Source organism: Mustela putorius, unplaced genomic scaffold, assembly GCF_011764305.1.
Source record: "Mustela putorius furo isolate JIRA1106 unplaced genomic scaffold, ASM1176430v1.1 tig00000224_pilon_pilon_pilon, whole genome shotgun sequence".
NCBI classification, from domain to species: Eukaryota; Metazoa; Chordata; class Mammalia; order Carnivora; family Mustelidae; genus Mustela; species Mustela putorius.
This window is the reverse complement of record NW_025421321.1, coordinates 16,062,252-16,089,371: the sequence shown is the minus strand read 5'-3', so window position 1 is coordinate 16,089,371 and position 27,120 is coordinate 16,062,252. Positions and strand designations below refer to the sequence as shown.

The 27,120-nt window shown below is 52.0% G+C and overlaps 1 protein-coding gene across 8 annotated transcripts; it reads right to left on the bottom strand.

Annotated features, from left to right (window-relative positions):
- Window positions 1–1,679: 1,679 nt before the first annotated feature.
- On the bottom strand, window positions 1,680–21,063 carry LOC101682004 (tyrosine-protein kinase ZAP-70). Of its 8 annotated transcripts, none has more exons than XM_045077770.1 (15): window positions 20,812–21,062; window positions 20,615–20,688; window positions 17,343–17,411; window positions 11,084–11,519; window positions 10,211–10,371; window positions 7,989–8,127; window positions 7,820–7,901; window positions 7,691–7,737; window positions 7,437–7,485; window positions 6,199–6,391; window positions 5,448–5,654; window positions 3,859–4,051; window positions 3,628–3,768; window positions 3,418–3,530; window positions 1,680–2,159 (listed from the first exon to the last, which is right to left on the bottom strand). In XM_045077770.1, exons 4-15 carry the CDS (start codon window positions 11,483–11,485, stop codon window positions 2,036–2,038), a joined length of 1,851 nt encoding a protein of 616 aa, XP_044933705.1. In that variant the 5' UTR covers window positions 11,486–11,519; window positions 17,343–17,411; window positions 20,615–20,688; window positions 20,812–21,062; the 3' UTR covers window positions 1,680–2,035. The 8 variants fall into 8 exon arrangements, with proteins under 8 accessions (XP_044933705.1, XP_044933704.1, XP_012911758.1 ...); XM_045077769.1 differs by having other exon boundaries at window positions 20,909–21,062; XM_013056304.2 differs by lacking the exon at window positions 17,343–17,411.
- Between the last annotated feature and the right edge of the window lie 6,057 nt (window positions 21,064–27,120).

Here is a 27,120-nt window from a genome sequence, read left to right as displayed (position 1 = left end):
TTGGAGAACGGCGGCACCTTGTGGTCTCTACGTGGAATAGCACCATACTTCATTGGTTCATTCAACATTTATTGCCAGCACATTATAGAGTTCTCTGTGTATGCGACACTCAAGGGGGGGATGACTTTTAATACCACCTTCCTATAAAATAAAATTCTTTTCAGCAACCATAAAAGAAACGCAGACAGTGGAAATGTACTTTCATTCTGAAAGAAAATTCTATATATGAATTCTATGTATGAATCTATGAAAATAATGTAAATGATTATCCAGTCACTAACAAGCAAATTGTAATAAAAAATATATCGACAAACACAACAATTCAGGAAGTCACAAAATCTCGCCATTTGTGTAATATTTTTTTCTTGATTTGTTCGTTTGTTTTAAAATAATTTAAAAACAATGCTTGCATCTTTTTTATCTTTACAATCAGTGTTTGTCTATTTTGAATCTAAATGCAAGAAGATATCATCTCCCAGGACTTGGAGACCCTCAGACAATTCCAAACCATTACAAATTCACTCTCCAAACAAATGCACATAGCCGAGCGTCTTGGTGTGTCTGGAGTTGAGGGTACAACTGGGGGTTCTCTGGATTAATTTTCATATAGAGTACAAAATGCATTCAAGAGTTTGCTAATATGAGGCTTACATATAAATTATTAAAACTCAACAGTAAATGGTGAAATCAGAGTAAGGTCTGTACCTAATAATCCCAATGTCAAGTTCCCAGCTCTGGAGTCTTCTCCCTGGCTTCACCCACTGGGGCCTCAGGCTCCCACTCCCCGCAACAGATCAAGCCCCCATCCTTCCACCATAGTCCCACAAAACAGCCATGGGATTTCTAAACCTCCACCAACAAAAAGAAAAAAAACTTGCCCTCCCAGAAGCTGCAGGAAATCTCTTTGCCTTTCCCTGGCTTGGAGTAGGCTTCACAGCTGCCCTTGGACCAATGGCTCTCAGGAGCCCCGCCAGGAGAATAAGACCATATGGGTCTTATTGCGGGTGGGGCCAATCACAGCTGAGGAAAGGGGAGCAAGGTCAGAAAAGAAGCGCAGGAGCCTGGCTCCATTTTATTCGCCTTTGAGTTCTGCACTCCAGCATCCAATTTTCCATGGGGGGGGGGGTGCTTGGTTTGGCAGCACATATACCAATTTAGCACATGGGTAAACTGAGGCAGCAAGAGCCTGGGGACAGGACATCTCAGTGGGACTGAACCAGCACTTGGGACACCAGATAAGGAAGATCCCAGCCGTGACTGGGTGTATCCAGGGAAGAAGGTAGGGCAGCTGAATAGGGTGCTGGGTGATAGAATCACCTGAAGACACTTTAAAATGCACCTATGCTGGGGCGTGGGATGGGAGGAGGCATTGACGATGGTTAAAACTGCTTCAGGTGACAAGACGCAACCAGTGTGGAAAGCACCCGCCTCATTCAATCTGCAAAGATAGGGAAGTGGAGGTCCAGTGCCGCACCTGCCTCGGTTCCCCACTCTGCCATAGCTCCTCAGTCCTACAAAGATGTCTTGGGCAGAGAAGTGGGAAGACCAGACCCTGGGGACCACATCCAGGCCCATCCAAGACAAGCCATTTTCAGGCACTTCTCACTGACCCCATTCCAATGATCCAGCCCCTTTCCTGGTCCCCTCTCCGTCACCCCAGAAAAGATGAGGGACTCCAACAAGAGAGAAGCTGAGTTTATTACAATGATTGAGGGCTTGCCACCTGAGTTTCCAGAGTCTTCCCCTTCAGGGCCCAGATGATGATGAAGGTAAGCAGTGCACCCTCAGCTCAGGGCTGCCCAGTAGACAGCTGCCCAGGAGCAAGTTACACAATCCCACCCTGCCAGGGCCTCCCCTCCTCCCTCCAGCCAGAGAGAACAGGCGACCAGGTGGGGACCACTGGATCCGTATGAACCTGAGGCCTCCGCTGCCTGCCTTACCACAGCCCAGCTGGTTTGGAGAAACGAGCTGAGCTGACCTCGGATGGAGCTGAAGCTGGGGCATCGCATCTTGCAGGCCCCGGGCAGGCTGCAGCTCAGGCAGAAGCAGCCTCCGGCCCCTTTCCACACCCTGGGGGGCCTTCAGCTTTGCTTGCCACGCTGTAATAGTAGGTGCGCATGCGCTGCTCCACGGCCTGGAAGTCCGGGCGGTCCTCCCACCTGTGGGGGGTTGGGTAGATCCAGGCCACTGACCACATCCCCACAACCCAACTTCAGCCGGAGGGGAGACATACAGGGGGCTCAGAAAATCAGTGGGGTTGTCAGGGTGTTGGAGTTTGGGGTAATGGAGAGGTGTCTTGTACGAGGGGACTAGAATTCGGGTGTTGCCCTCCCACGTAATGAAAAGCTGCCGACATACAGGATGTTGGGGGACCATCTGTTGAGTGTTAACTGGTGAAGACTTGCATTCATTGAGTGTCGGGGTAACAACCGTCAACCAAGGGGTGCGGGGATATTGAATGCTGAAGTACTGCTCATGTGCCAAGGGCCAGTGTAATTGGTGCCAGGTGTGGGCTTATATGGGTGCAAGGACGCTGCCCCTAATCTAGAAGAACACTGGAGCACTGACAGTGGGTTCAGCTAGTGGGGAGTCGGGCTACTTAAAGACGCTAGCCTCTTAAACACTATTGGGGCGCTGGTGTACTGAGTACTTCCCAATGGGGGCCAGGTTAACACATGTTGGATGGACTGATCATTTATTATTTATCATAAAAAAGGTGTCTATTTAATTGGGTGACTTTGGGTGTCAATGTCATAGGTGTTGGCCAGTGGAATAATGGATGTTGGGGTAGGAAAGGTATCAAATGTTAGAATATCCATGTATTGCATGGCTCAATGTAGGACAACAGGTTTTTTTGGGTGCATGTTGCCTATTTTCTGATGGGAAGTTGAAATGCTGATGATTTTACGAGTTAGGGTGCTCAAGTGTTGAGTCTGAACACCAGGCAGGGGTGGAAGTTTTGAATGTATTTAGTGTTTGAGTGCTGTAGTGTTGGCCTGCAAGGGTAAAGAGGTGTTGAATGGTGGATCGTGGGGGCCTGAGGAATTAGACTGGAGTATTATTATCCCATGCCCTGACCACTGGTATCATATTTGGGGTAACAGAGTACTGACTTGCTTGAGTATTGTAGGATCAATGTGTTGCATGTTGGCTGGTGGGGAACTGAGATTTCAGATGCTGGAGCACTAGGTGTCTACAGGAGGCAGGGTGTTGTGGTGTGGTCCATCCCAGCACTCTAGAATTAGTGTGTTGAGACACTGAGTATAGGTGCAGAAAATAAAGGTAGCAAGTGTTGGAAAGGCTGTGAACTGGGTGAATCTTGGTGGGATGAGTTTGGGATTATCGGGCATCATGACCTCCGACTCCAGGCCCAGGTGTCAGTCCAGCCAGGTACCCTTCCCCCACACTGGCGCTCACTTGTAGATCCAGCAGTCACTCATGAGCGCATACATTTCAGGCGGACATTCTGCCGGGCACTCCATCCGCTTGCCCTGCTCGATGAAGTTTATGACCTCGGGGCCTTTCATCTTCTGCTTGAGCCAGAGTCAAGTGTAATGTAAGTAATGGGGGGCACCTTGCCCTCACCCCCCCCTTCCCACCCACCCACCTGCCTCTGCCCACGCCTGCCTTGTAGGGCTTCTGGCCATAGGAGAAGGCTTCCCACATGGTGACCCCATAGCTCCAGACATCACTGCGGCTGGAGAACTTGCGGAAGTTGAAGCACTCGGGTGCATACCATTTGAGCGGCCACTTCCCTGCCGAGCGGGCCTGAGAACAGGGAGATGCTGCCAGGGCAGGGCTTGGGGAACCTCCACCCACCAACCTCATCCACTGGGTGCCAAAGGGCTGGGAGCTTACGGTGTAGTAGCTGTCATCAGCACCCAACGCCTTGGAGAGACCGAAGTCGCTGATCTTGGCGTAGTGCCGGTTGACGAGCAGGACATTGCGGGCCGCCAGGTCACGGTGCACAAAGTTTTTCTCCTCCAGGTATTTCATCCCCATGGACACCTGGTGCAGCAGCTCGGCCACATTGCTGATGGGGATGTCCTCCCTGAGGTACAGGGGAGCCAGGGTCAGCTGGGAGGGGACAACCCAGGTTCCCAAGGGGGTAAAGCCCACTTCTCTGCTGAGCATGCGTTCAGTAGGTGCTTGGTGGACATCTGCTGTGTGCCGGGCACAGGGCTGGGGGTACCGTGGGGAGGTGAACAAAAAAGGCAAAACCCACTGTCCTCCTCTAGGCTCAAGGCTTTACATTTCTCCCACATACTATGATCCCCAAACTTACACATTGACCTGCATCCTCTACATGCCCTCAGGGGTCTTGTGGGCATCTCAGAAATCATACAGACAAAGCTAAGCTCCTGACTTACACACAAAGCCAGCTGTCCCCACTGCCCCCTTCTTCTCCAGCAGCTACTTCCTTTCATTTACTTGGGCCAGAAGCACTAGCCTTGCCATCAGCTCCTCCGTCACACCCAGTTTCCAACCTGTCAGCACTCCCTGGCAGCTCTGCCTTCAGAATCCCTCCAGAATCCTACTTCTTTCCACCTCTGCTTCTGCCACCATGGCCCAGCCATCATTGTCATTAGCCTGGACCAGAAGTTAGCCTGGACCAGAACAGTCACCTCTGCCCTCACCCCCCATTGTTTGTCCCCCCATGGAAGTCAGGTCCAGCCACTCCATGCTCAGAGCCTCCCAGAGCTCCCACCTCACCTCAAGTAAAAAGTCCAAGGTCTTCCCATAGCCCACAAGGCCCTGCAAGGCCCCCGTCACCTCCCTACCCACATCAGCTCCTCCTGTCCTCTTCAGGCACTCTGCTGCAGGCACAGGGCCTTCCTCACCGTTCCTCCATGACCCCTGGCCCAAGCACACCTCAGGGCCTTTGCACTGGCTGTGCCCTCTACTGGGACCACTCTTCCCCACAGCTGCCCTTGGCTGCCTCCTTCAGTTTACACAAACCTCACCTTCTCACCTTTCATCTCCCACCCTGACACTCCCAACCATCTTTTTCATAGTACTTATTTTCTAATGTACTCCCCTGTTGTATTATAATTTTTTTGAAAACCTCTCTTCCCCAACCGGAATACAGGACAGAGATCTTTGTCTCTTCTGTTCACCAGTAAATCCCAAGGGCTGGGGACAGTCCCGATTACAGAGAAGTTGCCCAGTAGACACCTGTGGAATAACTGAGCATGTGAGCCAGGTCACACCACAAATACATATGCACCAGCAGGAACAGGTGGTGATGGGCCCATGCCGCAGTGAGTGTAAAAGATCGTGTCTATGCCGGTGAGAGCTGGAGGCATGAGAACACGTTGGTGTTAACAGCTCTGCCTTGGGGGGGGGGGCAGGGGGCAGGAGTCACGTGAGACAAGTGTGTGCTCATGGCTGGACAAGGCTGCGAGAGTCCCACCAGCTCCAGAGGCCCAGCCCACCCCGGGGCTCACTTCTTCCCAAGCAGGAACTTGTGCAGGGGACCGCCACCCGCCATCTCCATGACCAGCATGAGGGCCTCAGCCTGGCAGACGCCGATGAGCCGCACGATGTAGGGGTTGTCCAGCTGGTGCATGATCTGTGCCTCGCGCATCATCTCATCCTTGTCTGTCTTCTCCGTGCTGTGCTTCAGCACCTTAATGGCCACATCAATCTGCTTCCTGCCGTGACGGGCACCGGAGTCAGCCCGGGCCCTGCTCAGCCCCTTCTGCCCACCCGACTAGCCTCTCTCCTCTCCAGACACATGTGGTGGGCACTATGATTTGCCACCTGGCTCTCACTTCAGGGCCCAGGCACGCACTTCCTCAGCTGCCAGGACATCGGCTAGTGATGGCTCACTGCCGAGTTCCTCATGGAGAACGAGCCCTCACTGAACAAAACACCTCAACATTACACCCTCCCCAGGGGCTGCCTGTATCCGGGGGGCAGTCGATGGAAGGCATGGGTAGGCGTCTATTGCAACTGCAGCTCGGTGCCCCACCCTCCGCCCCGTCCCCAGCCTGTGTCTCCCACACTCTCAGGTGCTGTCCCCGAGCCCTCCCAGGTACTCCCCTAACGGTCTCCTGGCCCAGGGCCCAATTCCCAGGTAAACTAATGTTGCCTCCTGGCTCCATCCCCTAAGTTGGGTGGGGGGGCCTACTCCCGTCCTCTGCCCTACCCGCCCCCCTGACAGTGCTTCCCTAAACCACAGCAGGGTGGCCATACTTGCGCATGCGGTAGACACCCTGGCGTACTGAGCCAAAGTTGCCACAGCCAAGTTCTATGTCAGCCATGAGGAGGTTGTCCCGCTTCAGGAAGAGCTTCTTGTCCTTGAGCTCCTCGGGGTCACTGTATGGGCTCTCATACACACTCGTGTCCATGGGCATTGACTGTGCTTTCTCTGAGGACACTAGGCGTGCTGGACACACACACACATACACAAGCATGCACTCCCAAATCAGGATGAGGTCTTGGGAATGGGGGGGTGGGGTAAGGCAATCTTGGCACCCACAAGTCACAGGCCCCCTCCAGAACACACCCAGGCACATGGGTACATGCATGTGTTCATATGTATGTGTGCACTCGCTTGTGCTCCTGGTCCCGTTTATGGGTGAGCTGGGAAGCCACGTCCAAGTGGACTCTAAAGGCAGAGTCTGCGCGTCTATGTCTACGTCATAGTCTATGTGTCTATGTGCACGTGTAACCACATGTGCCCCTGTGTGCACACACAGACGCTCCCATGGGTACTTCCACCCGTGGGATGATGTATGTGTATGATGTGTGTCCGTGTATGATGGGGCCCAAGAGCCTGTTTGCACGAGTGACTGTTAGCAAGTCAGCTAGAGTACACACATCTGTGTGTGTGTGTGTTTCCCGGCATGTCCCTGCCAGCCCTGGTCTGGGGATGCACCAACAGCCATGTTTACCAGGGCTCCAGGATGAGCCTCTGCGTGCACAGGTAACCATGTATATTCCCTGCACACACACACGGACAGGCTTACTTCTACACATCAAATTAGCATCTGCAGCAAGGCATTTCAGGAACACAGGCTCGAAAGCCCACCTGCCCAGGCTCAGTCCTGGCTCCGCTACTCCCTAACTGCAAGACCTCCTTCAGTTCCCTGCCCTCCTTTCTCATATGTAAAATGAGAATAATTGCCATGACTACATCATCTGGCCCATCAGCGACATTCCAGAAGCACAGACACACGTGAGTGTGAAGCATGACTGGCACATAGTAGGTGCTGGACAAATGTGTATCTGTGACCCAGATGCTCTCCCCTACATGTCCATGTGTACCCCACACACACTCGTGCAGGCGGGCATGATGGATGCGCAGCCATGTGGACGTCTACCTACAAGTCAGGTCTGGCCCATATCCCTCCCCTGCCACATCCCAGAGCCCAGATCTTGACCATGGCCTGGCATGAACTCCACGCACCCCTCCACCTCCGTCAGCTCACCTGGTTCCGGGGTGTACCCATCTGAGCTGGTGTCAATCCGTCTGTGAGCCTAAAGGTCATGAGGTCAGCAAGGGTCCACAGGATCCTGAGCTGGGGGCACCTAGCCCCTGAGACCCATATGCTCTGCAGACTCCCAGGAGCAGTGCTGGGGGTATCCCACTCTCCATCCCAGTCTCACCTTGGAAACAGGACCCATCGCCCACCCACCCAGCTCCATCCCTCAGGACCCAACCCTGAGATGCCAGCCAACTCACGTGGGTGAGCGTGGATGGGTGGGCCGGGAGTGTGGGAGCAGCAGCCTCTGGGGGAGCAGAAGGGACAGTGAGGGGTGGGGCACGGGATCTCCCACACACCCCCTGCCCCCTACCACCCACCCCCCTCACCTGCGCTGGCACTGGTATTGGGGCAGGCATCCTTCAGACAGTAGATGAGCCCATCTGCCTTCAGCTTCAGGTACTCCACCAGCTGTGGGAAGTGGGGTCAGGGCCAGGGCTCCTCTCTTCACCGGCACCCTACGCAACCCCCCAAACACAAGGCAGATGGGCAGCTTACCTGCCAGAGCGTGTCAAACTTGGTCCCCTCAGGAATACAGTATTTGCCCGCCTTGTCCTGGCTGATAAGGTAGTGGTACACAGTTTTCCCATAGATCAGGGACAGTGCATAAGTGCCCTGCTCCTTCCGGGGCCTCAACCTGGCATGGGGAAGGAGGAGATATCACCCCTATAATCACCTGGGCCTCTCCTGTGACCCTGCTGGGTCCCAGTTTACACACACACACACACACACACACACAACCACAGGTTCTGCTCCTGATAGTCTCATGGAGAAGTGGCAGGGACTAAGGGCTCCGAGGTCAGGCTGGTGGAGTGGGGTGGGGGAGGGGAATGAGAGGAGATGCAGTGTCTACAGGGAGACACAGTTGTCCAAGAGCCAACATGTGACCATCCACAGGGGAATACTGGCCCTCCCACAGTGGACACTCAGCCCCAAATAGCCTGATACTCAGCCCCACAGCTGAACCCTTGGCCATCTAAGGGAGAACACTGAGCCACCCTCAAGCATACACCTGGTCCTCCATGGCTAAATATGTGGCCTTCCCCAGGGGACACTCAGCCACCCACAGGGGCTACTTGGTCATCCATGAAGGGATATTTGGCCATCTATGGTGAACACACAGCCATTTAAAATATTCTCTTGGGAAGGGCACCTGGGTGCCTCAGTGGGTTAAGCCTCTGCCTTCAGCTCAGGTCATGATCCCAGGGTCCTGGGATGAAGTCCCACATCCTTGCTCCTTGCTCTGGGGGGAGCCGGCTTCTCCCTCTGCCTGCTGCTCCCCCTGCTTGTGCTCTCTCACTCACACACAAATAAATAAATAAAATCTTTAAAAAGAGAGAAAGAGGTTCAGCTTCTGTAAGATTCCCAAAGGGGTCTGTGATCCAGAAGAGGTTAGGAAATACTTAAAAATATCTTCTTATAGACCCTTTGCAGGGGTCAGGTTTCTTTTCAAACTCAACCAGTACCACAAATTCTGCAATAATTCAGAAAGCTTTGGTAGCAAAAAGCATGAGGAACAATTCCAACCGCTTTTCAGCAGCTCTAAACTGTGGTCAAGAACAAGCCTGGCCCTGGTCTTAATTCCAGGCCTGGGTGGCATGCATCTTTCTATCACACCCTACACCCTCATCTTAGAACTGGACCTGTTCCGGCTTGTGACAAGCATCAGGATCCCACAGGGGTCTTTCCCTCCCCACTGTCCCATGCAAGTTTCTATGCCTATAGCTTTGACCTTTAGACCCCTATTTCCATACTGAGAAAGCAGTTCTTGACTACAGGAACTGAAAGAAGATTCTACAACAGCCTCTGTCCAAAGCATGCTTTGCCTAGTTTTCCAGTGGTCTCGCTCAAAGTAGCTGATCTGGTCTCTTCACATTGCTCAGTGTGAGTCACTGTCCCTGATAATATTAGTGCTCCAACTGCTTCGGAACCTGTGTCAGCTGAGGTTGGAAGGTTCTTTCATCTTCTGGACCTGCCATGCTATACCCAATGCTAGCTCCCTCAGCCTCAGCCTCAGCCTCCTATGGCTCATGCTGGTCCTCCCTTCCTCTGTGACTTCAAGCTTGACATCCAAGACACCCACAGGTGGTCAAAGCCGTTGGCCCTGTCTCTCCTGGCATTCCTCTTACCTCAGTTGACCAGTTAACTGTCATACACTCTACAGAAAGTTTGCAAAATTTTCCTTGGGGCATGGAATCTTCCATGGAAGCTTAAGACATGAAAGAGCTCAAAGTTGAGGTAGGAAGAGGACAGCAACTGGTAAGTAGCAGAGTCTGGATTCCCACCCATACTCTATTTTCATTGTGATTTATCATTTTTGTCTTCCTGCTCCACAAGGACAGGGAATTGTGTCTGTTTCATTCCCTGCCATGTCCTCAGTGCCTGAAACAACAGTACGTGGCACATAGAAGATGTTCAGTAAATATTGGTTGAATGGAGGAGAGGAAATTGAAGCAGGCAGAAGTTCAGCTTCTCACCCAGCATCCCCAGCTGGGAAGTAGCAGGGCCTGGATTTCCACCCAGGCAGCCCAGCTCTGGAGTCCCCCATCTGCAGATCCCTTTCCATATAATGTCCATGTGCACACTCAGAAACACAATACCGCCTTGCTCATGTTAGCACAGGCCCATCTGTACGCTGAGGTCTGCCCCAGCCTCCAGGATTTCCGCCAACAAGCCCCAGCCTCACCACCTCAAACCCCCAAGCCTCAAGCCCCACATACAGAAACTTGCCGTCCGTCTGCGAGCCGGAATAGAGTTTGCGCTCTGCCTCCTCGCGGGTCAGGCTGCTGTGGTACCAGGGCATCCGCTCGTGAGCTGTTGTGGCAATGAGCTTCTCCACCTGGGGAGCCTGGCTGATGATGGCCTGTTCCAGGGCCTCGCCCTAAGGAAGGGAGGATGGAGGAGACTTGTAACTGTGACCATGTGTCACCAAGGGGCCAAGTGCATGGCCACAGGAAGGTTCTTTCATCTTTTGGACCTTCCTAATTGCCTCTGTTCCCGTGAGACCCTTAACCCTAGGCGGACCTAAGGTGAGTCCTTTGAGCTGTTGAGGACAGCTTCCCCCCTCCAATCCCCAACTCCAGGGTACCTCTCCAATCCCGCACCCATCCAGGACACGTCCCAGGCCCCTTCTTACAGACAGCCCCAAACTCATCTCCAGCTTGACGATCTGGTTCACTGGTTGCCGTGTACTGCAGGCTGTCAAAGACCACCACCCACCACCCCCGCTGGCAGCGCCCCCAGCATCCTCTCAGGCCCAGCCCCCCAGGCCCGGCCCAGCGTCACCTCCACAAGCTGGTCTGGGCAAGGACGTGCACCAAGGAGGGGCATGAGGCCCCTCCCTCTGAAGCCTCGTCCGAGATCCCGTCCCCACCCACCCCTCCAGCTTCCAAATCTGGCGAAGCACAGCAAAGCACAGGCTAGCAAAGAGGACAGCTCTCCACGGTGCCCGCCCCTCGCCCCCGCCCGCCAACACGGCTCTCCAGGCTCTTGAGGCCAGCTGGGCCCGGGCCAGCTATCCCCAGGCCCACCTCCTGGCCCCGCCTCCAGGGCCCTCCCACTCCGGCCCCGCCCCCGAGGGCCCGCGCTCTCACCTCCAGCTTCCACGTCTGGCGCACGTAGTCGCGCACCATGGCGTCGCGCAGGCAGTCGAAAACGCCGGGCTGCGGCTCGAGGCCCGACGGCCGGTTGCACGGCTTGCGCAGGTTGCAGGGCAGCCCGTCGGGATCGCGCGAGTAGAACTCGCACAGCTCCGCGGGGCCACAGTGCGCCTTACCGCCGGCAATGGCGTAAGTGCCGTTGAGCTGGCGCTCAATGGGGAAGTGGTGGAAGCGCACGTCGTGCACGAGCGACAGCACATAGCCTCCCAGCGAGCGCAGGCACTGGCGCAGCAGGAAGAGCCCGTCGGCCATACCCGCCAGCTTCAGGTGCTCCTCGGCCTCGGCGCGCGAGATGCTGCCGTAGAAGAAGGGCAGGTGCGCCGCGGGGTCCGGCATCGCCGCCGCCGCTGTGCCTCGCCAGGCCCTGCGCCTACAGAGGGAGGTAGAGGGCACGTCAGGGCCTCAGCTTGCCTTCTTCAACAGCGCGCGTTGGGCCCAGAGATAGTGGGAGAGAGGCCGCATTGAGGGGCGTCCGCGCCAGTCGTGCAGAGCCTGCTTTATGCCAGAATCAACTGGGAGAGGAGTCCCAGCCTGCTGGGCTGAGCCCGGAGAGTCCCCAACCCTCTCCTGACTTTCAGACTTTGTGCAGAGCGCCCAGACAGCCCCAGCGGGCCCCCCACACCAGCACCTGGAAGCGTTCATTCATTTCCCAAACACATGTTGAATTACTGTGTTTCAGGCCGGTGTTGGAGATAAGAGTGAATAAGATAGGATCCTGCCCTCCTGAAGACAACAGTCTGGGGGACGTGGGGGATACAGTAAACAAGAGGCAGAAATAATTACAGACTGAGGTCCATGTCGTAAAGGAAATAAATGAGTGATACTACGAGAAAAGGCCAGTGTCGCTGGGATGGTCAACTTCTCTGAGAAGGGAGCATCTGAACTGAGATCTGAAGGATGAGGAGGAGCCAGCTTTTCAAAAGTCATGGAAGAACACATCACGCAGAGGGACAGCAAGTACAAAGGTTCTGAAGCTAGAACCAGCTTTGTTCTTCAAAAGAACCTTACTCCATTGACCTTACCTAGAAGTCCCCTGGCCTTAGAAATTCCCCTTTGCCCTGTCCCCTTCTGCCTTCATGGACAGATTTCTAGAAAGCATAAACTAATCTGAATATCCATCAATAAGAGACTGGTTAAATACATTAGGGTTTAATTCCAGTGTGAACGATACAATCACTAAATAAAATAAAATGCATGACTAAAAAGTACGATCCAATGTGGGGAGAAGGAATTAAAGTTATTTAGATAAATATCTAGTAAGGCAGATAACCTAAAATTATCTTTTTTTTTTTTTAGCTTTCTGGGGTTATAGTATAATGACTGATATCTTGATAAGCACTAGGTTTACAGGTGTCTGAATTTCTCAGAATGTACTAAAATTTGTTCATTGCAGTGTATTTGGACCCTTAAGTTAAAAAAAGAAGAACCACCATAAAATATTGAATGCTGTTAACAATCTGTATGCAGAAATATTTAGTCTGGTGGCTACTGATGATTGTAATTTACTTCAAAAAGCACCCAAAAAATAACATCAACTGATGGATGGACAGATAGGTAGACAGAAACAGTCAAGTCTTATAATTCAGAGTAATTCTATAAAGTTATTGCAAACACCGAATTAACAAAACTAAATGATTGCTGCTAGAGGAAATCCAGTGTTAGGTGTCTAAAGTCCCTGCTCACAACATTTTCATCAACTGATCAGTACATAGCCCTGTTTCTGCTTAAAGACACTTTTTGATATGTATTGTTGATTCATGAACACGGAATGCTCAGCCAACAGCAGTACAACTATAAGATTATCTAACACATACTTTTCCTGGAAGGCACATCACAGCCTTCTTGCACTTAGGAACACAAGACTGCACATCAGCACTAGACTGCCATCAGTGAAATTGCCAACAAAATGCACAAAAATGTGGCACCAAACAGAGGACACTTGTTTCCAGCACGGGAATTAAAACAAAAAGCAGAGGAGTATCCTCTTGTTTGACCTCCATGGGAATGTGCACATCAGTTAACTCAAATTTCTTGCTTCTCTGCGTGTGTTCCTGAGTGACTATGAAATGCCTCAAGTGTCTGGGGGTTACAAGTAAAGATTTGTGTGTAGGCTAAATATAGAATCTGCTAATGTAATCAACTGTATGTGATAAAGTAAATATAACAATATTGTTGACTCTATGGGGTGGCTAATGGATATACAACTACTTCTTCCCATTTTGCTGTATATTTGTAAGTTTTTATATAATACTGAAAAAACTTATCTCCCCATAACAACTTCTAGACATTTCTCTAAGGTGGGCCCAGCAAGACCACTCAGGCACAGACTGTGTTGAGGGGAAGATCCTTGAGTGCCTTTCTTAATTAAGCAAATATAAGCAGGGGGTGCAAAGAAGGCTTTTGTGGCTTGAAAAAGGCTGCTGTTCCTTCCGGGTGTCCAGGGACAGGCAATGACAGGCACAGGGACTGAGAGAAAGATACTGGAATGGGAATCAGGTGATGTTTGGGTTGGGGTAGCCAGAGGAGTAAAAGAATCTGTACTCTAACCTGATGGCTCCTGACACTGGGGTTGGGAAGGCCAAGCTAAAGGGAGTTCCTGGATGTCCCAACAGTTACAGGCAAGAGATTAATCAGGGACCACATTTGTGTCCCCACCTGGAGATGCAGATCACCAATTCCATCAGAGCACTGAAGAGTCAAAAAGTTTCCTAGGCAGTTACCTTAGAGAAATGGAAACTTGCATTCACAGAAAAACCTACACAGGAAATGTTTATAGCCACTCTGTTCACAACTGTCAGATTTTGGAAACAAATGTTATCTCCGCAGATGAATAGATAAACTGTGGTACATCCCAACCATGACCATGGGATACCACTCAGCAATAAAATGGGAGGAAATGCTAAGACCCACAACACATGGATGAATCTTAAAGGCATCATGCTGAGTGAAAGATGCCAAACTCAAAAGGCCACAAACTGTATAATTCCATTAAAAACTGTATCAGTGGAGAACAATGCATCAGTGGTTGCCAAAGGCTGGGAGCCAGGGGAAAGGGTTGACTAGAAGGGGCATGAAGGGATTTGGGAGAATAATCAATATTTTGATGGAAATGGTAGTGCTCAGCTATAGGCATGTGTCAAATCTCACAGAAGTTTTCACTAAAATGAGTGAATTTTATTGTATGTAAATTATACCATAATTTTTTTTAACTAAAGAAACTGGATCGGGGCGCCTGGGTGGCTCAGTGGGTTGGGGCCTCTGCCTTCGGCTCGGGTCATGATCCCAGGGTCCTGGGATCAAGCCCCGCATCGGGCTCCCTGCTCAGCGGGGAGCCTGCTTCCTCCTCTCTCTTTGCCTGCCTCTCTGCCTACTTGTGATCTCTGTCTGTCAAGTGAATAAATAAAATATTTAAAAAAAAAAAGAAACTGGAAAGTATAGACAAACCAGACACTAAAAATAACTTATATAGGAAAGAAAGTGCTGTTTATGCTCCTGCTCTACTTTCTTGACTTCCACCCCCTCACCAGCCTTACAGTCTGCTCTCCACCCCCACCAGGATGCTCTCCAGGCTAGAGAGGAAGCACTGGTATCTCCACCTGGTGGGCACAAAGCAAGAACCTAATGCCCTTCTCAATGCTGGGTTCCTTGAGTGATGGACATTAGGGACCCTCCCTCCTGCTTGAGTCTCTTGGCTCTCCCCAGTCCTTCACAGGCTCCTTGATGTGTCTCCTCCCTCTCTGACAGTTCCTGGTCTGTCTCTTTCCCCAGCCCTGGTCCCCTTACTTGGGACATTCTGTCTGTGGCTATAAACAAACCACCATGCCAACCTGCCTGGTCCAGATCTCTCTTCTGACGTCTGATTGTACTGGCATCACCTCCTTTGATCTCCACCTGCTGTGTCTATTAATAAAACCTGAGATCCAGATCTAACTCACATGGTGTTTGTGGTTGGCTAAACCCCACAGTTTGTTTCGCATGAGCTGAGACCCAGGGTCTGCAAGTTGCTTCTCGGCAATTTATCTCTGAGGCCTCCCTTGCTCAAGAACTTACTGTGGCTCCCTCCACTTCATTGAATCTAACTAAACTCTTCAACCTTCCCTTTGTTCCAACTGGGCTGTGCTATTCTCCTTCTTTTAAATGCACTTCCATACTTTTATCCATGCAGTGGCCTCTACTGAGTACACCTTCCCTACTCCTCTCCATCCTCCCACATCCAGCCATCATCCCTGCCTCACAGACTCATATCACTCATATCACTGCTCCCTATACACAGGACAGAGGACCAGGCAGCAAGATGGGGGCTTGTCCAGGGGCTGTGGGTAGGGGTGGGGGTAGTGAAGCTGGTCTCCGGGGCAGGAAGCTGTGGCAGGAAATTGTCGGCAACACAGTTTGAGAAGATCCGCCCCACAGTGGCCACAGGTGCAACCTGGGTAGCCAGAGACGGGTTAGTGCAGAAGTGGGGGTGGGGAGAGACTGGCCCTTGGGGCCCGGTTCAGGGCCATAAGCCATGACTGACCATCTCAGACCAAAGGCCGAAGCATCCCAGAGGCAGGAGCCTTACCTGTACATTCTAAGCTTTATCACAGCCTCCCTGTCTCACTGCCAATAGCGACAATGATAATAATAACACGACACTGCACGGCCTGTGGGTCCGGGGGTTAGCCAGCCCTCTGTATGCTTTTGCCTTCCTATGCTTTTCTGAACTGTCCTCACTAGTAAGCCTGGGGGATAAAACCCAGAGTGACTAACTTTCCAGTTCCCAGAGATGCTGGGGAGGCCAGAGGAAGTAGACAGGAAGAAGTAGAAGATAGAGAGCCGGGGAGACAAGAGGCCGGACCAGGCATGGACCCTTTGCTTTCAGAGGAGCCGGGCCTGTGTGCAGCCTCCTGATGGGGCCCTAGATGTGGTTGGGAAGATGACATGTTTCTATCCTGAATCATGACTCCACGGCTTTCCAAGGAGACAGGCCCACCATGACACTTCCCTACCCTAGTCCTGCCTGGACTGACCCCATCCAGCCTCCCCATGAACTGTGAGTTCAGAGATCCTAATTTGACCTTGCCAGAGTTTGAAGCTCCACTGAGAGATAATGGGACAGCAGCCTTGTTTTCACAGCCCCGGCCATGGGAGGAAAAAGAAGAAACCTGTGGTCCTCTGCCAGAAGGATCTCCCCGAAATTCCACCATTCAGGCATCCTCCCTGGGTAAAGGTAGGGTTCAGAGAGACCTGATAGCCCAAACATACTTCAAAGGAAAAAAGGCTCAGGTGGTCAAACACATTTTCAAAAGCTGTGGAAAGCATATTAGCATAGTAAAGGCTCTGAGAAGTGCCTGGGTGGCTCAGTCAGTTAAGTGTCCAACTCTTGGTTCCAGCTCAGGTCCTGATCTCAGGGTGATGAGATGGAGCCCTGAGTGGGGGCTCTGTGCACAGCAGGGAGTCTGCTTGAGAGTCTTTCTCTCCCATTCCCTCTGCCCCTCACCCCCCACTCCCCTAAAATAAATAAATAAGCCTTAAAAAAAAAAAAAAAAGGCTCAGGGTGCCTGAGTGGCTCAATCACTTAAGCGTCTGCCTTCAGCTCAGGTCGTGATCTCACGTCCTAAGATTAGCCCATGTCAGGCTCCCTGCTCAGTAGGAAGTCTGCTTCTCCCTCTCCCTCCATCCGTTCTGCCACTGCTCATGCTCTCTCAAATAAAGAAATAGAAAACTTACCTAGAAAATTGAATTAAAGGCTCTGAGAAGACCTGCATGGCAGGACCATTTTAACTTTGTCTTAGCCCCACTCCTATGTAGCAGAGCCTTAAGGATCTACTATTCCACAGAACATGCTCTGAGCATCAAAAGCCCCAATTAGATGTCCACTGTCAGAGCCCAGAGGGGAGATTGAGGCAGTCAGGCTGTAGAGGGAATGAGCCTATCCAACTGGACTTGGTGGGAGGGGAAGGGAGTTGCACCAGCCAAGCTTAGAGGCTTAGTCCTCAGCCACTGACTCCACCAAAGGCAATGCTGGAATGGGGGCCCAGCCCCTCTCTGCCCATCCCTCCTCTCACTGACCCCTAGACTTCTGCCTGAGACCTGAAATCCCCCCTAAAGCCACACTTCCTGCTCTCTAGTCCAGAATCATCATGGGGACTCCTCTGCCCACCAGGAGAGGCAACACAGGCAATATCAGCCAATAAAATGCCACCTTGCTTACGTTCTAAGTCACAATGACAGCAGTTGGCATTGGGCCAGGGGTGGCGATCAGCTCCTTCATGTCTTCTTCCTGACACCAAGGAATCAGATTTCAACCATAGAGTCAGGAATCCACTGTGCAGTAGTACTGTGGTCCTGGGCAGTGAGTTAAGTTCACCAGACCCCACCTAGAAAACAGTGCAAGCAAAGGTGCCTGGCACAGGGAGATGATGAGGATCCCATGAGCTAAGACTCACCAAGCACCAAGCACAGCACCTAACCTTCCATTGTGCTATCCTGTCCTTCGCTGCTCTCAGTCCTCTAGGAGACTTCCACCTCACTCAGGGGTAAAGCCCAAGTCTTTACAGCAGTCCCCACGTCCTTATGCAAGCTGCTGAATCCCTTCTTTGTCCTCATTCACGCCCTACCAGCCACATGGGCCTCCTTATGTCACCTGTTCAGGTCACTTGATCAAATCAGGCATGGTCCAACTGCGGGGCATTTGCACAGTCTGTTCCCTCTGCCTGGACGCTCTTCCCTCAAAATCGCTCACTTCATTCAAGTCTCTGCTTAAGTACCACCACCTCCTCCAAGAGTTCTTTTCTGACCTCCCTCTCTAAAATCACCTCTCCTTCTTCAGGATAGAGATGTCCCTGTCCCAACTTTATGATTCTTCATCACCAAAAATATGATTTATCCACCAACTTTTTGACATAAGACCTTTGCTCCCTGCGTGAGAGTGGAGATTCTGTCTTGTTCCCTAACCCAGACCACAAGGCACATAGTAGGTGCCCACACCCTTCTCCTGGCTATATGCTTCAGTCCCCTCTGTTGTTCCCTCCTCCTGAAAGTATGCCATGATTTCCACCTCTCATGGCTGAGTCAGGCATCTCCTCTCTCAGGGCCTGTCCTCCCCCATCACAGCCCTGGTGGCCATGTGTGACCCCTGTCTTTTGGCTCCTCTGTCTGTGACCAGGCTGAGCACCCACCCACCCCGGTAGAGCCTATGGCTGTCTTATTTTCTATGGGAGCCCCTGTTTCCTCCCTATAAGTACGTGTTGAACAGGTAACAACAACAGCCGCCTCTGTGCCAGGGACTTTAGCAGGAGCATGGCCCACTTAATCTAAACCTCACCTCAGGGAGGTGGGAACAGTTAGCCCCATTCCTCAGCTAAAGCAGCTGAAGCTCAGAGAGGTTAATGTCAAGTTCAAAATCATGCAACCTGCGAGGGGCAGTCCCGATTTGAATGCAGGTCTCTGACCCAGCAGCCTGCACTCACCACTCTGGAGAATGTCCTTTAGGAGTCGGAATTCCTTGTTCTGAGCTGGATCCCTTGGAGCTCTCACCCCAGGCTGGCAGGTGTCCCTGTACTTCAAGCTTCCTTCGACTGTCAGGGCCCAGGATACTGGGCCTTTGTGGGGTTGGGGATAGGTCCCTGCATCCAGCAGACTTGCTAGGTGTTCACTGATCCACTGGACAATTCTGTGACAGCAGTCCACCCACCCCAACCTCTGCCGCCTTGGTTTTAAGGGCTGTGTGACCTCAACAGGAGCTTTCCCTTTCCGGGTGTCAGGCTCTGTGACTGTAACATGGAGATGAGGAGAGTTTTAGGGGGCGGGAAACGTGGGAGGGTGAGTTGGGAGGACAGCAGGGTGCTGTCCTGTGCATTGTGCATTGTGTTTAGCATCCTTCCTGGCCTGGATCTACTAGATGCCAACAAGACCCCCTGAGACCTGATCAAAATGGTTGACACATTATCAAATGTCCCTGGGGGCAGGGAGGGTCGTGGAGGGGCCACAATTGGCTACAGTTGAGAACCACAGCCTTAGGGTGCTGTAGATCTACGGGTGACCCCAGAACAACACGGGTTCGAATGGCTCAGGTCCAATACAGGGAATGTCTTTTCTCTTAGAATTTTCTTTATGCTATTTTGTGTTGTCTGGATTCCTTTATTGTAAGAATACAGGATATAACACATATGACATACAAAATATGTATTAGACTCTGTTTTCAGAAGGCTTCCCGTCAACAGGAGGCTCTTAGCAGTTACATATTTGGGGCAAGTCAAAAGTTATATGCCGGTTTTCAACTTCATGGGGTTTCGGCACCCCCTAAGCCCCCTGTAGCTCAGGGGTCAACTCTGTCCATTCACCTAATCCTGACAAGAGCCCCAGGAGTGAAGGATTTATGGACCCAGGACCTTACATACAGAGAAGTGCGGGGACCTGCCTAGGGGACCTGCCTAGGGGACCTGCCCAGGGGACCTGCCTAGGGGCCACACAGCACACATAGTAAGTAGATGGCAGAGCCAAGACTTGAATCAAGGCTGCCTGGCTCCACAGTACATGCTTAGCATCATCCAGACTGCCTGCCGGCTCCGTGTCCCTGCCAGGGCTGCGTGCGGGAGACAGGAGGACAGGCACAAAAAGGAAAGGAAGTACCACACTGAAGGAGAAAAGCCTTCCAAGGTGTCATCCAAAGATTGTTCATGCCAGGAGTCCCTGGTCCTAAGCTCTCAGCAAAACCCACTGTGCCACACTCACCACCCTGAGTGAGGCAGGAGAATTGTTGAATTCTCCTGAGAATTGGTGAACTTGAATTGTTCACCACAGGACACCTGGTCCCTCCTCCGGAGACTCTCTCCTGCCTGGGACATTTTTCCCAAACTCTTACCCAAGAGTCAAGAGTCAGGCACCAGCAAGGTGCCAGTACTTGCCTCTGCATTTAACAGACGCACAACAAACTGAGGCTCAGAGACAGAAAGCAACCTGCCAAGGACACACAGCAGTTGAGCAGGACTCAGACTGTTTTCTCTTTCACCTCTCCAGGTCCCCCTTGAACCTGACCTCCCTTACAAGTGGCTCAAGCCTGTCCTGGGCCCTGTGAAAGGAATTATCTCTGTTTGTTCTAGTTCACAGTCTTGTTGAGCCACCCTCCTCTTCACAAAGCTGGTGAGGGTGGGGGCCCGAGCACATGTTTGCTCTCTCTGGAAGATTCTATGCTTCCTGGAGCTAAGGGTGTCACCCTGATGGGGCTCAGCAGGAAGGAGGGGACTGAACAGGCATCGCTGTGTCCCCCAGACATGACCACTCAGCTGACCCTCTGGCAGGGAATCTTCTTCCCTCAGGGTGGCCGCAAGTGGTGTCTGTTTCCTATTCCAGCTGGACACCACCCATGCCAGGCTTACGGCCCTTCACGGCCCTTCCCAGTGGCCTCCTACCTCTTCCCCCACCACCAGACCCAGGCTACCCATGGAAATGGCGGCCAGGTGCTGTTCCATCCAGATGACTTACCTGGGGTTGTGCAGATGATATCGAGGCAAATGGGCCACAGGTCTCTGGTCCCCAACGTCAGCAAACAGCTGGTTCTAGGTGAAGAATTGAGACCCAAGAAACTAACTTGGGTATCTCTGCAGCCCAAGCCCACAGCCTGAGGCCCTACGGCTGATCACTCCCTCCCGTGCCCAGGCAAAGTGTTAAGTAGGTCATACCCCACGGAGTCTTCACCCTCCGCCAGCTGTCCTGAGTCGCCCGGGGTGTGTCTGCAGTGACAGGACAGGGGCAGAAGGCCAGAGAGCGGCCACTCACCTGGGCACACCAGCTGCCACACAAAGACCCAAGCTAAGCAGGGACCAGGGCCGGAAGGCCTGGTGTGCGCTCGGCAGCTGGTTTCTCTGAAACTCAACTTATTTCCTTGTTGTGAAGACAGGAAAGGGGGCTGCGTCTGAAGTTTACGCCAAAGTCATGAAGTGCTGCGTTCAAGGAAAATCGAAAGTCACATGTTCCAGGGAGGGCAGAGGGCATTTCCGGGGCCAAGCAGGGCCTGTTCTGTGCTGGGGAAAACTCAGGCTAGCTACAGGTGGGGCTGATGCAAAGTGACAATTCCAACAGCATCCTGAAAGCCAGGGAGAAGGAAAGCAATGACGTGAATGGGGGGTGGGGGTGGAGAAATGGGAGGCTGATCCCCAAGGCTCATTGGAAACAGGAGTCCCCCCAGTCAGACTCCCTCCCACAGGACATGGACCCAAGGCCTGCCCAGCCCAACTAAGAGTGATTTATTTATTCCACAGGCAGGTTGAAGCTGGAGAGGGGAAATTTGCTCAGGAGGGCCATACCCCAAAGGTTCAGAGCAACTACTGTGTGCCAGGCACTGGACCAGCAATGACAACCCTGTCCCTGCGCTAGCATGGGTCACAGGCTAGAAGCAGTCGAAGCTGATTCAACGGGAGAGCAGGGCTGGGATGGTGGCAGCCTGGGAACTATGTGTATTCAGGGGAGCCCCAGTGCATGTGGTGTGGGGGGGGGGGGTACCAGAGAAGGATTCTGAGAGGGATCGGTCATTTCATCACGACACGGTGACAGTGTGTCCCCAGTGCCCACCTGCTCCCAGCCTGCCCCGCCTCGGATGTTCCTCACAGGCTGCACCTAGCCGGTCCCCACCTCCTGCTCTAGTCACAACCTCCTCCCATCCTCTTCCTCTCCTTCCCCTCATACTGGCCTACGCCCATGATGACCAAGGGGTCACCCGTCACACCCATTTCCTAATGAACAGCCACTGCCCATGCTTGGTCTTCTCTCCCTCCAGTGCCCCAAAGCCTCAAGGGGCTCTCCCCCACCACTTCCTTGTTCTCTCAAACACATGGGGACATCTTCAGTGGCTCACCCATGCACATGGCCTCAGGGGTGTTGTGTGGCCATCCTAGACCCACTGTTGAGACTCCAAGAACCTTTCTTCTCTGGGTCCTGTCACCCTGGGTGATGTGGGCTCATCTCCACAACCTGCCTGATGTTTCCTCCATGCTCCACCCCAGGCCTTCTTTCCTGGGGACTTCTCTCCAGTCTCTAGTGTCCCCCAGTTCCGAAAGTCCCCCTCTCTCCTCTCAAGAAATCTTTTTTTCCCCCTGAGTTCCAGGCTGGGATACTTTTTCCCTACATAGGTTTCCCTCAAACTGTTTTTGTTAGAAACCTTCCCTTTCCCCACAGGCATCATGAAACTCAGGATGCAGGAAAAAAAAAAAAAATGTCTCCACACTGAATAATTCTTCTGGAAGGAGAGAAGAATGCCCCAGCAGAGTGAAAAGAGCAGGAATCATAGCACCAGAATCACATCACCTAGAGTAATCAGAGCAGCATTTACTGAGCACTTTACTGCGTGCCAGACGACACTGTAAGCAGTTGACAATTTAATCCATATAACTTGCTGAATTCATTTTCCAAATAAGGGAAGAGAATCCCAGAGCGGTTGAATAACAGATATACCAAATGGCCCAGGGGCACTGAAGCCCAGCCATCTGACCCCACAGCCCACCCGCTGGTGGACACAGAAGAATGGAAAGACCTGGAAGGTGAGCAGGCTGTATGTGGAGGGCCTGAGGGCCACCTCCAATCTCTGGGGACATCAGGCCTGATAAGGGAACTCCTCGTCCCCTGTGAGGCACTGGTTCAGCGGCCCCTCCAACCCCCTTGTGGTCCCAGAGATTGCTCTCTGACTCTACAGAAGCCTGGCCGGTGCTCAGAGGCAGACAGTTTGAGATTGGCTTAGAGATAAGGCTGTGTGCTCTGCCAAAGTGGAGGGAGGTCTATGGGTTTTTTGAACGTTCAGAGGAAAGAGCAACGGATGACTGACGGAAATGTGGGCTGGGAAAATTGCAGTGCATTCCTCCTGGCTGGGTCCACACATGAGAAGAGTCTCGGAAGAAATTGGTGGCTTGCTGTCAACGCCTCCAGGCCTTTGCCCACACAGTGTCCCAGCCTGAACTCACTTCCCCAACCTCCTCAACTGCCTGGCTCCTGCTCCTCCTCCAGGTCAATGATTAAATGCGGCTTCCTCCAGGTAGCCTTCCAGTCCTCAAACTGAGCAGCACAGGGGCCTGTATCAGTTTCACCTGACTTTCAAGCAGGCCAGACTCAGCACCACCAGATCACTACTGGGTAAACCTCAGGCATTTGGATGGTGTTAGGGGGGCGGGGCAGGCTCCAGCTTGCCAGAGAGGGTTCACACCTCAGGGCAATGATCCCTAAAGGGAGGACACTCCTCCACCCTCTGACCCCCAGGTCCCTTCTGAATTTCCTCCCATCTGGGGTATCACCTGGGTGACCAGACCACAGTGACTTTAATCTTGTCCTTTCTGGGTCTGCTGCTTAAACCTCAGGGGACGAGCAAGCTACCTGGGCTCTCTGTGCCTTTTCTCATGTAGGAAGTGGGGATGATAACAGGACCTATCTCATAGGGATACTGTGAAAATTAAAAGAGGTCTCAAAGTAAATGCACCATTATTGCCATCCTCACGGACTACCCAGTTTCCCAATTTCTAGAGTGTGCTAAGTTTGGCATGCAGGCCCAAACTCAGCAATGAGGTTCCCTTGCGCCCTCCAGAGGCAGCTCTCTGGTACTACATCCTACCAAACACCACTCAGGATCCTAAAGGTTAAGTGACACCCCTTAAAAATAAGCAATCCTAGGGCACCTGGTGGCTCAGTGGGTTAAAGCCTCTGCTTTCGGCTTAGGTCATGGTCCTAGGGTCCTGGGATCGAGCCTCGCATCGGGCTCTTTGCTCAGCAGGGAGCCTGCTTCCTCCTCTCTCTCTGCCTGCCTCTCTGCCTACTTGTGATCTCTGTCTGTCAAATGAATAAATAAAATCTTAAAAAAATAAATAAATAAGCGATCCAGCATGGTTTAAGTCAAAAGAGAATTGATCTGCCACCACAGGCATATGCTGTGCCCTTCCCTGGGAGGTCATCCACTGGCTGGCTCCTTCTTAAACATTCAGACTGCAATGACAGTGTTACCTCTTCAGATAGTCCTTTTGGGCTCCCTATTTATTTAACACTGAGCACCTGCTCTAGGTCACTACAGATCTGCTGCAAACACCAATGAAAATCCCTTCCCTCATGGAGGTGACATTCTACGGGGGAAAACAGAGAAGTAACAAATAAACATTCTATCGAGTATAGCAAGTGGTTTCAAGTGCTAAGGAGTAAAATAAATCAGGAGAGGGTAGAAGAAGTATGTGGGGGTGCAATTTTTGATAGGTCTGGAGAGAGGCCTCACTGAGGTGCAAGCCTGTGAATTAAGACTTGAAGGAGGTAAAGGAGGGAGTCATGGGGAGATCAGGGGGAAAGCACTCTGAGCAGAGGGAACAGCAAGTGAAAAGGCCCTGGGGCAGGACTATGACATCTGTGAGGTGGGAACTGCCTTGTTCCTGGCTGGACCCCCAGCAATGGGAGTGACACTTAGCACATAATAGTGGTCAGTAAATATGGCATGAATGGATGAAAATCCCAGGGATAACTTTTAGGAAAAGGTTGCTCAGGGCTCAAATGATGGTGCCAGATTGTTACCTCCTCCACCTGCTGACTTCATCTCAGCCAACTTTTCTTTCTGTGGTCTGAGATAGTGACTCAGCTTCAAATCTTACCCACAAAGCTAGAATCTTGAATAAAATCTATGAGATCATTAAAACTATGAGAATGGGATATGATACACTGACATATTTTATATTTAGAAAATGTTGCAATATATATAGAGAGAGAGAAAGAGCTGTGATTTATTGAAAAAAGAAGGAGGGGGAGGAAAAAAGAGTCTATCTCTCAATTTTGCCAGCAAATCTCTAACAGAGCCCATTGGCTGAGTGGATCACATGCCCACCCCTCACCCAGCCAGGGTCAGGTCAGCTAGACCAACCACCGAGCTGAAGGTGGAACCTCTAGCATGAGAGCAGACTAAGAACACAGGGAAACACCTCTTGGATAGAGGAAGAGGTAAAAGCAAGGGGAGGCTCCCAGTGGTCCCAGACCAATGGGGAGACCACTGGCAGATGTGGCTGACCCTAACTTGTTCTTAAAATAGAAGCCTGAGGGAGGGGTGTAGGTCCACAGGAAGGTGGACTGCCTCTCAGTTCTAGGGTCCCAAGAGGTTGGGATGAAGATGGGATGAGGCTGGGGCTGCAACCTACCAGTGAGCTCAAGGGAAGAGTCTGGTATTTGCTCTGTGCCTACTGTATACCTAAGCCCTGACAACCACATCTCCTTCCAAGTTTCCAAGTAGATCCAGCAACCCACTGCTAGGAAGGCCATTCTACCTACTCTCCATGGTGTCCCTAGCATCCAGCCCAGCACAGTGCCTGGCATACAGCAGCTGCTCAATAAATGGTTCTTGCTGAATGAACCCTGTGAAGGAGGTAAATTCCTAACCCCATGGCAAAAACAAAGACACTGAGCTTAAGAAGTGGTCAAGGCAGAACCTGTACTAGAGTCCAGCTGGGCCCAGCCTCCCAGTGGGCCATTGACGGGACATGCCCGGAGGTGTGAAGTCCCTCCTCCTTCCCTTCCTGCTCAGTGGTGACACTGGTGGGGGCTTGGGAAGATGATGCCTAGGCCAGCACAAGATGGTCCCAGGGCTCCCAGAGCTCCAGGACTCCTTGTCCACATGAAACTGCCAGCCACCTTTGGGCATCTGAGCTACCTCTGCCCTCAGACATGCCCATCAGCTGCTCCCACAAAAGCCCATGAAATCTGCAATGAGCAGGTACCTCTCACAATCTGTCTCTGGAAGGGTCCCATCTTACAACCATTGATTCAACTCCAGGTTCTCAGAGCTTTGGAAGGAATAAGTTCAAAGAGAGAACACATTTTCTTGTTGGGGTGTGTTTTTTAAAAAGAGGACAGAGGGGGCCCCTGGGTGGCTCAGAGGATTGAGCCTCTGCTTTCGGCGTGGGTCATGGTCTCAGGGTCCTGTGATCGAGGCCCACGTCGGGCACTCTGCTGGGCGGGGAGCCTGCTTCCCCCTCTCTCTCTGCCTGCCTCTCTGCCTACTTGTGATCTTTCTCTCTGTCAGATAAAGAAATAAAATCTTTTAAAAAAAAATAAAAAGAGGACAGAGGATCCCACTTCTCAAGGCAAGTCCCTCAGAATTAGAGTGGGATGTATGCTAGAGAGTCCATGGAGTTTGCCCAGAGTTGAAACCAGTAGGGTTTGTCAGGGGTATTAACCTGGACCTAAAGAGTCCCAGTGACTCCTGGTGCTGGTCTACCCTCCAGGCCAAGGCCTGAACCAGCCCTATTAGGATTCAAACAAGAAGAAAGTGGGCTGATTTTTCACTGGGGAGAGAGAGATAGAGAGGAATGTCCCACTCAGACCGATCCTGGGCTGGACCTGTCCTCCAGTTCCCCATGGCTTAAAGCTTTGAGGGCTTTCCCACTTTAGGAGAGCAGACAAGGAAAACCACATGGGGTGGGGGACAAGAGAGGGAGCCCTTGATATAAGCCACCCACAAGACCTGGTTTTCCAGAACCACCTCTATTTCTGGGGGAAATGTTTCACTCACTCCACCTTCCAAAAAAAGGAGACTAGAAATCCTTCCCAATCATACCTCCTCAGCAGGTCCCAAGGGTGATAGTGGCTGGGCTACACAACGGTTACAGCACAGACCCCTGGTTTGGATTAGAATCCAGGCTGCCTCCTTAGCCTGGGGTCTCTAACAGGTGACCTTAGGCATCTGAGCCTCCCTTTTCTTGAAATAAGATGAGGATAGTCATGCCTAAAGAAATTTACACACGTAATGCGTTCTCAGCAAATGCAACTTATTAAGGTAGAGTAAAGGTCCCGGGCTGAAGGTGACCCAGGAGACCTGTGAACCAGGAAAGGAATGCAGAGGCTAGCAGTGAGGAGGAGGCCAGGGGAAGACCAGCCTGGGCCTGCACGTGGCAAGACTCTAAGTGTCTGAGCAAGAGTGCCCAAGGGTGCCCAGCCACCAGCAGCCCAGGATGGGAGTGGGGGCTGCTTCCACAGGAGCTGGTGAG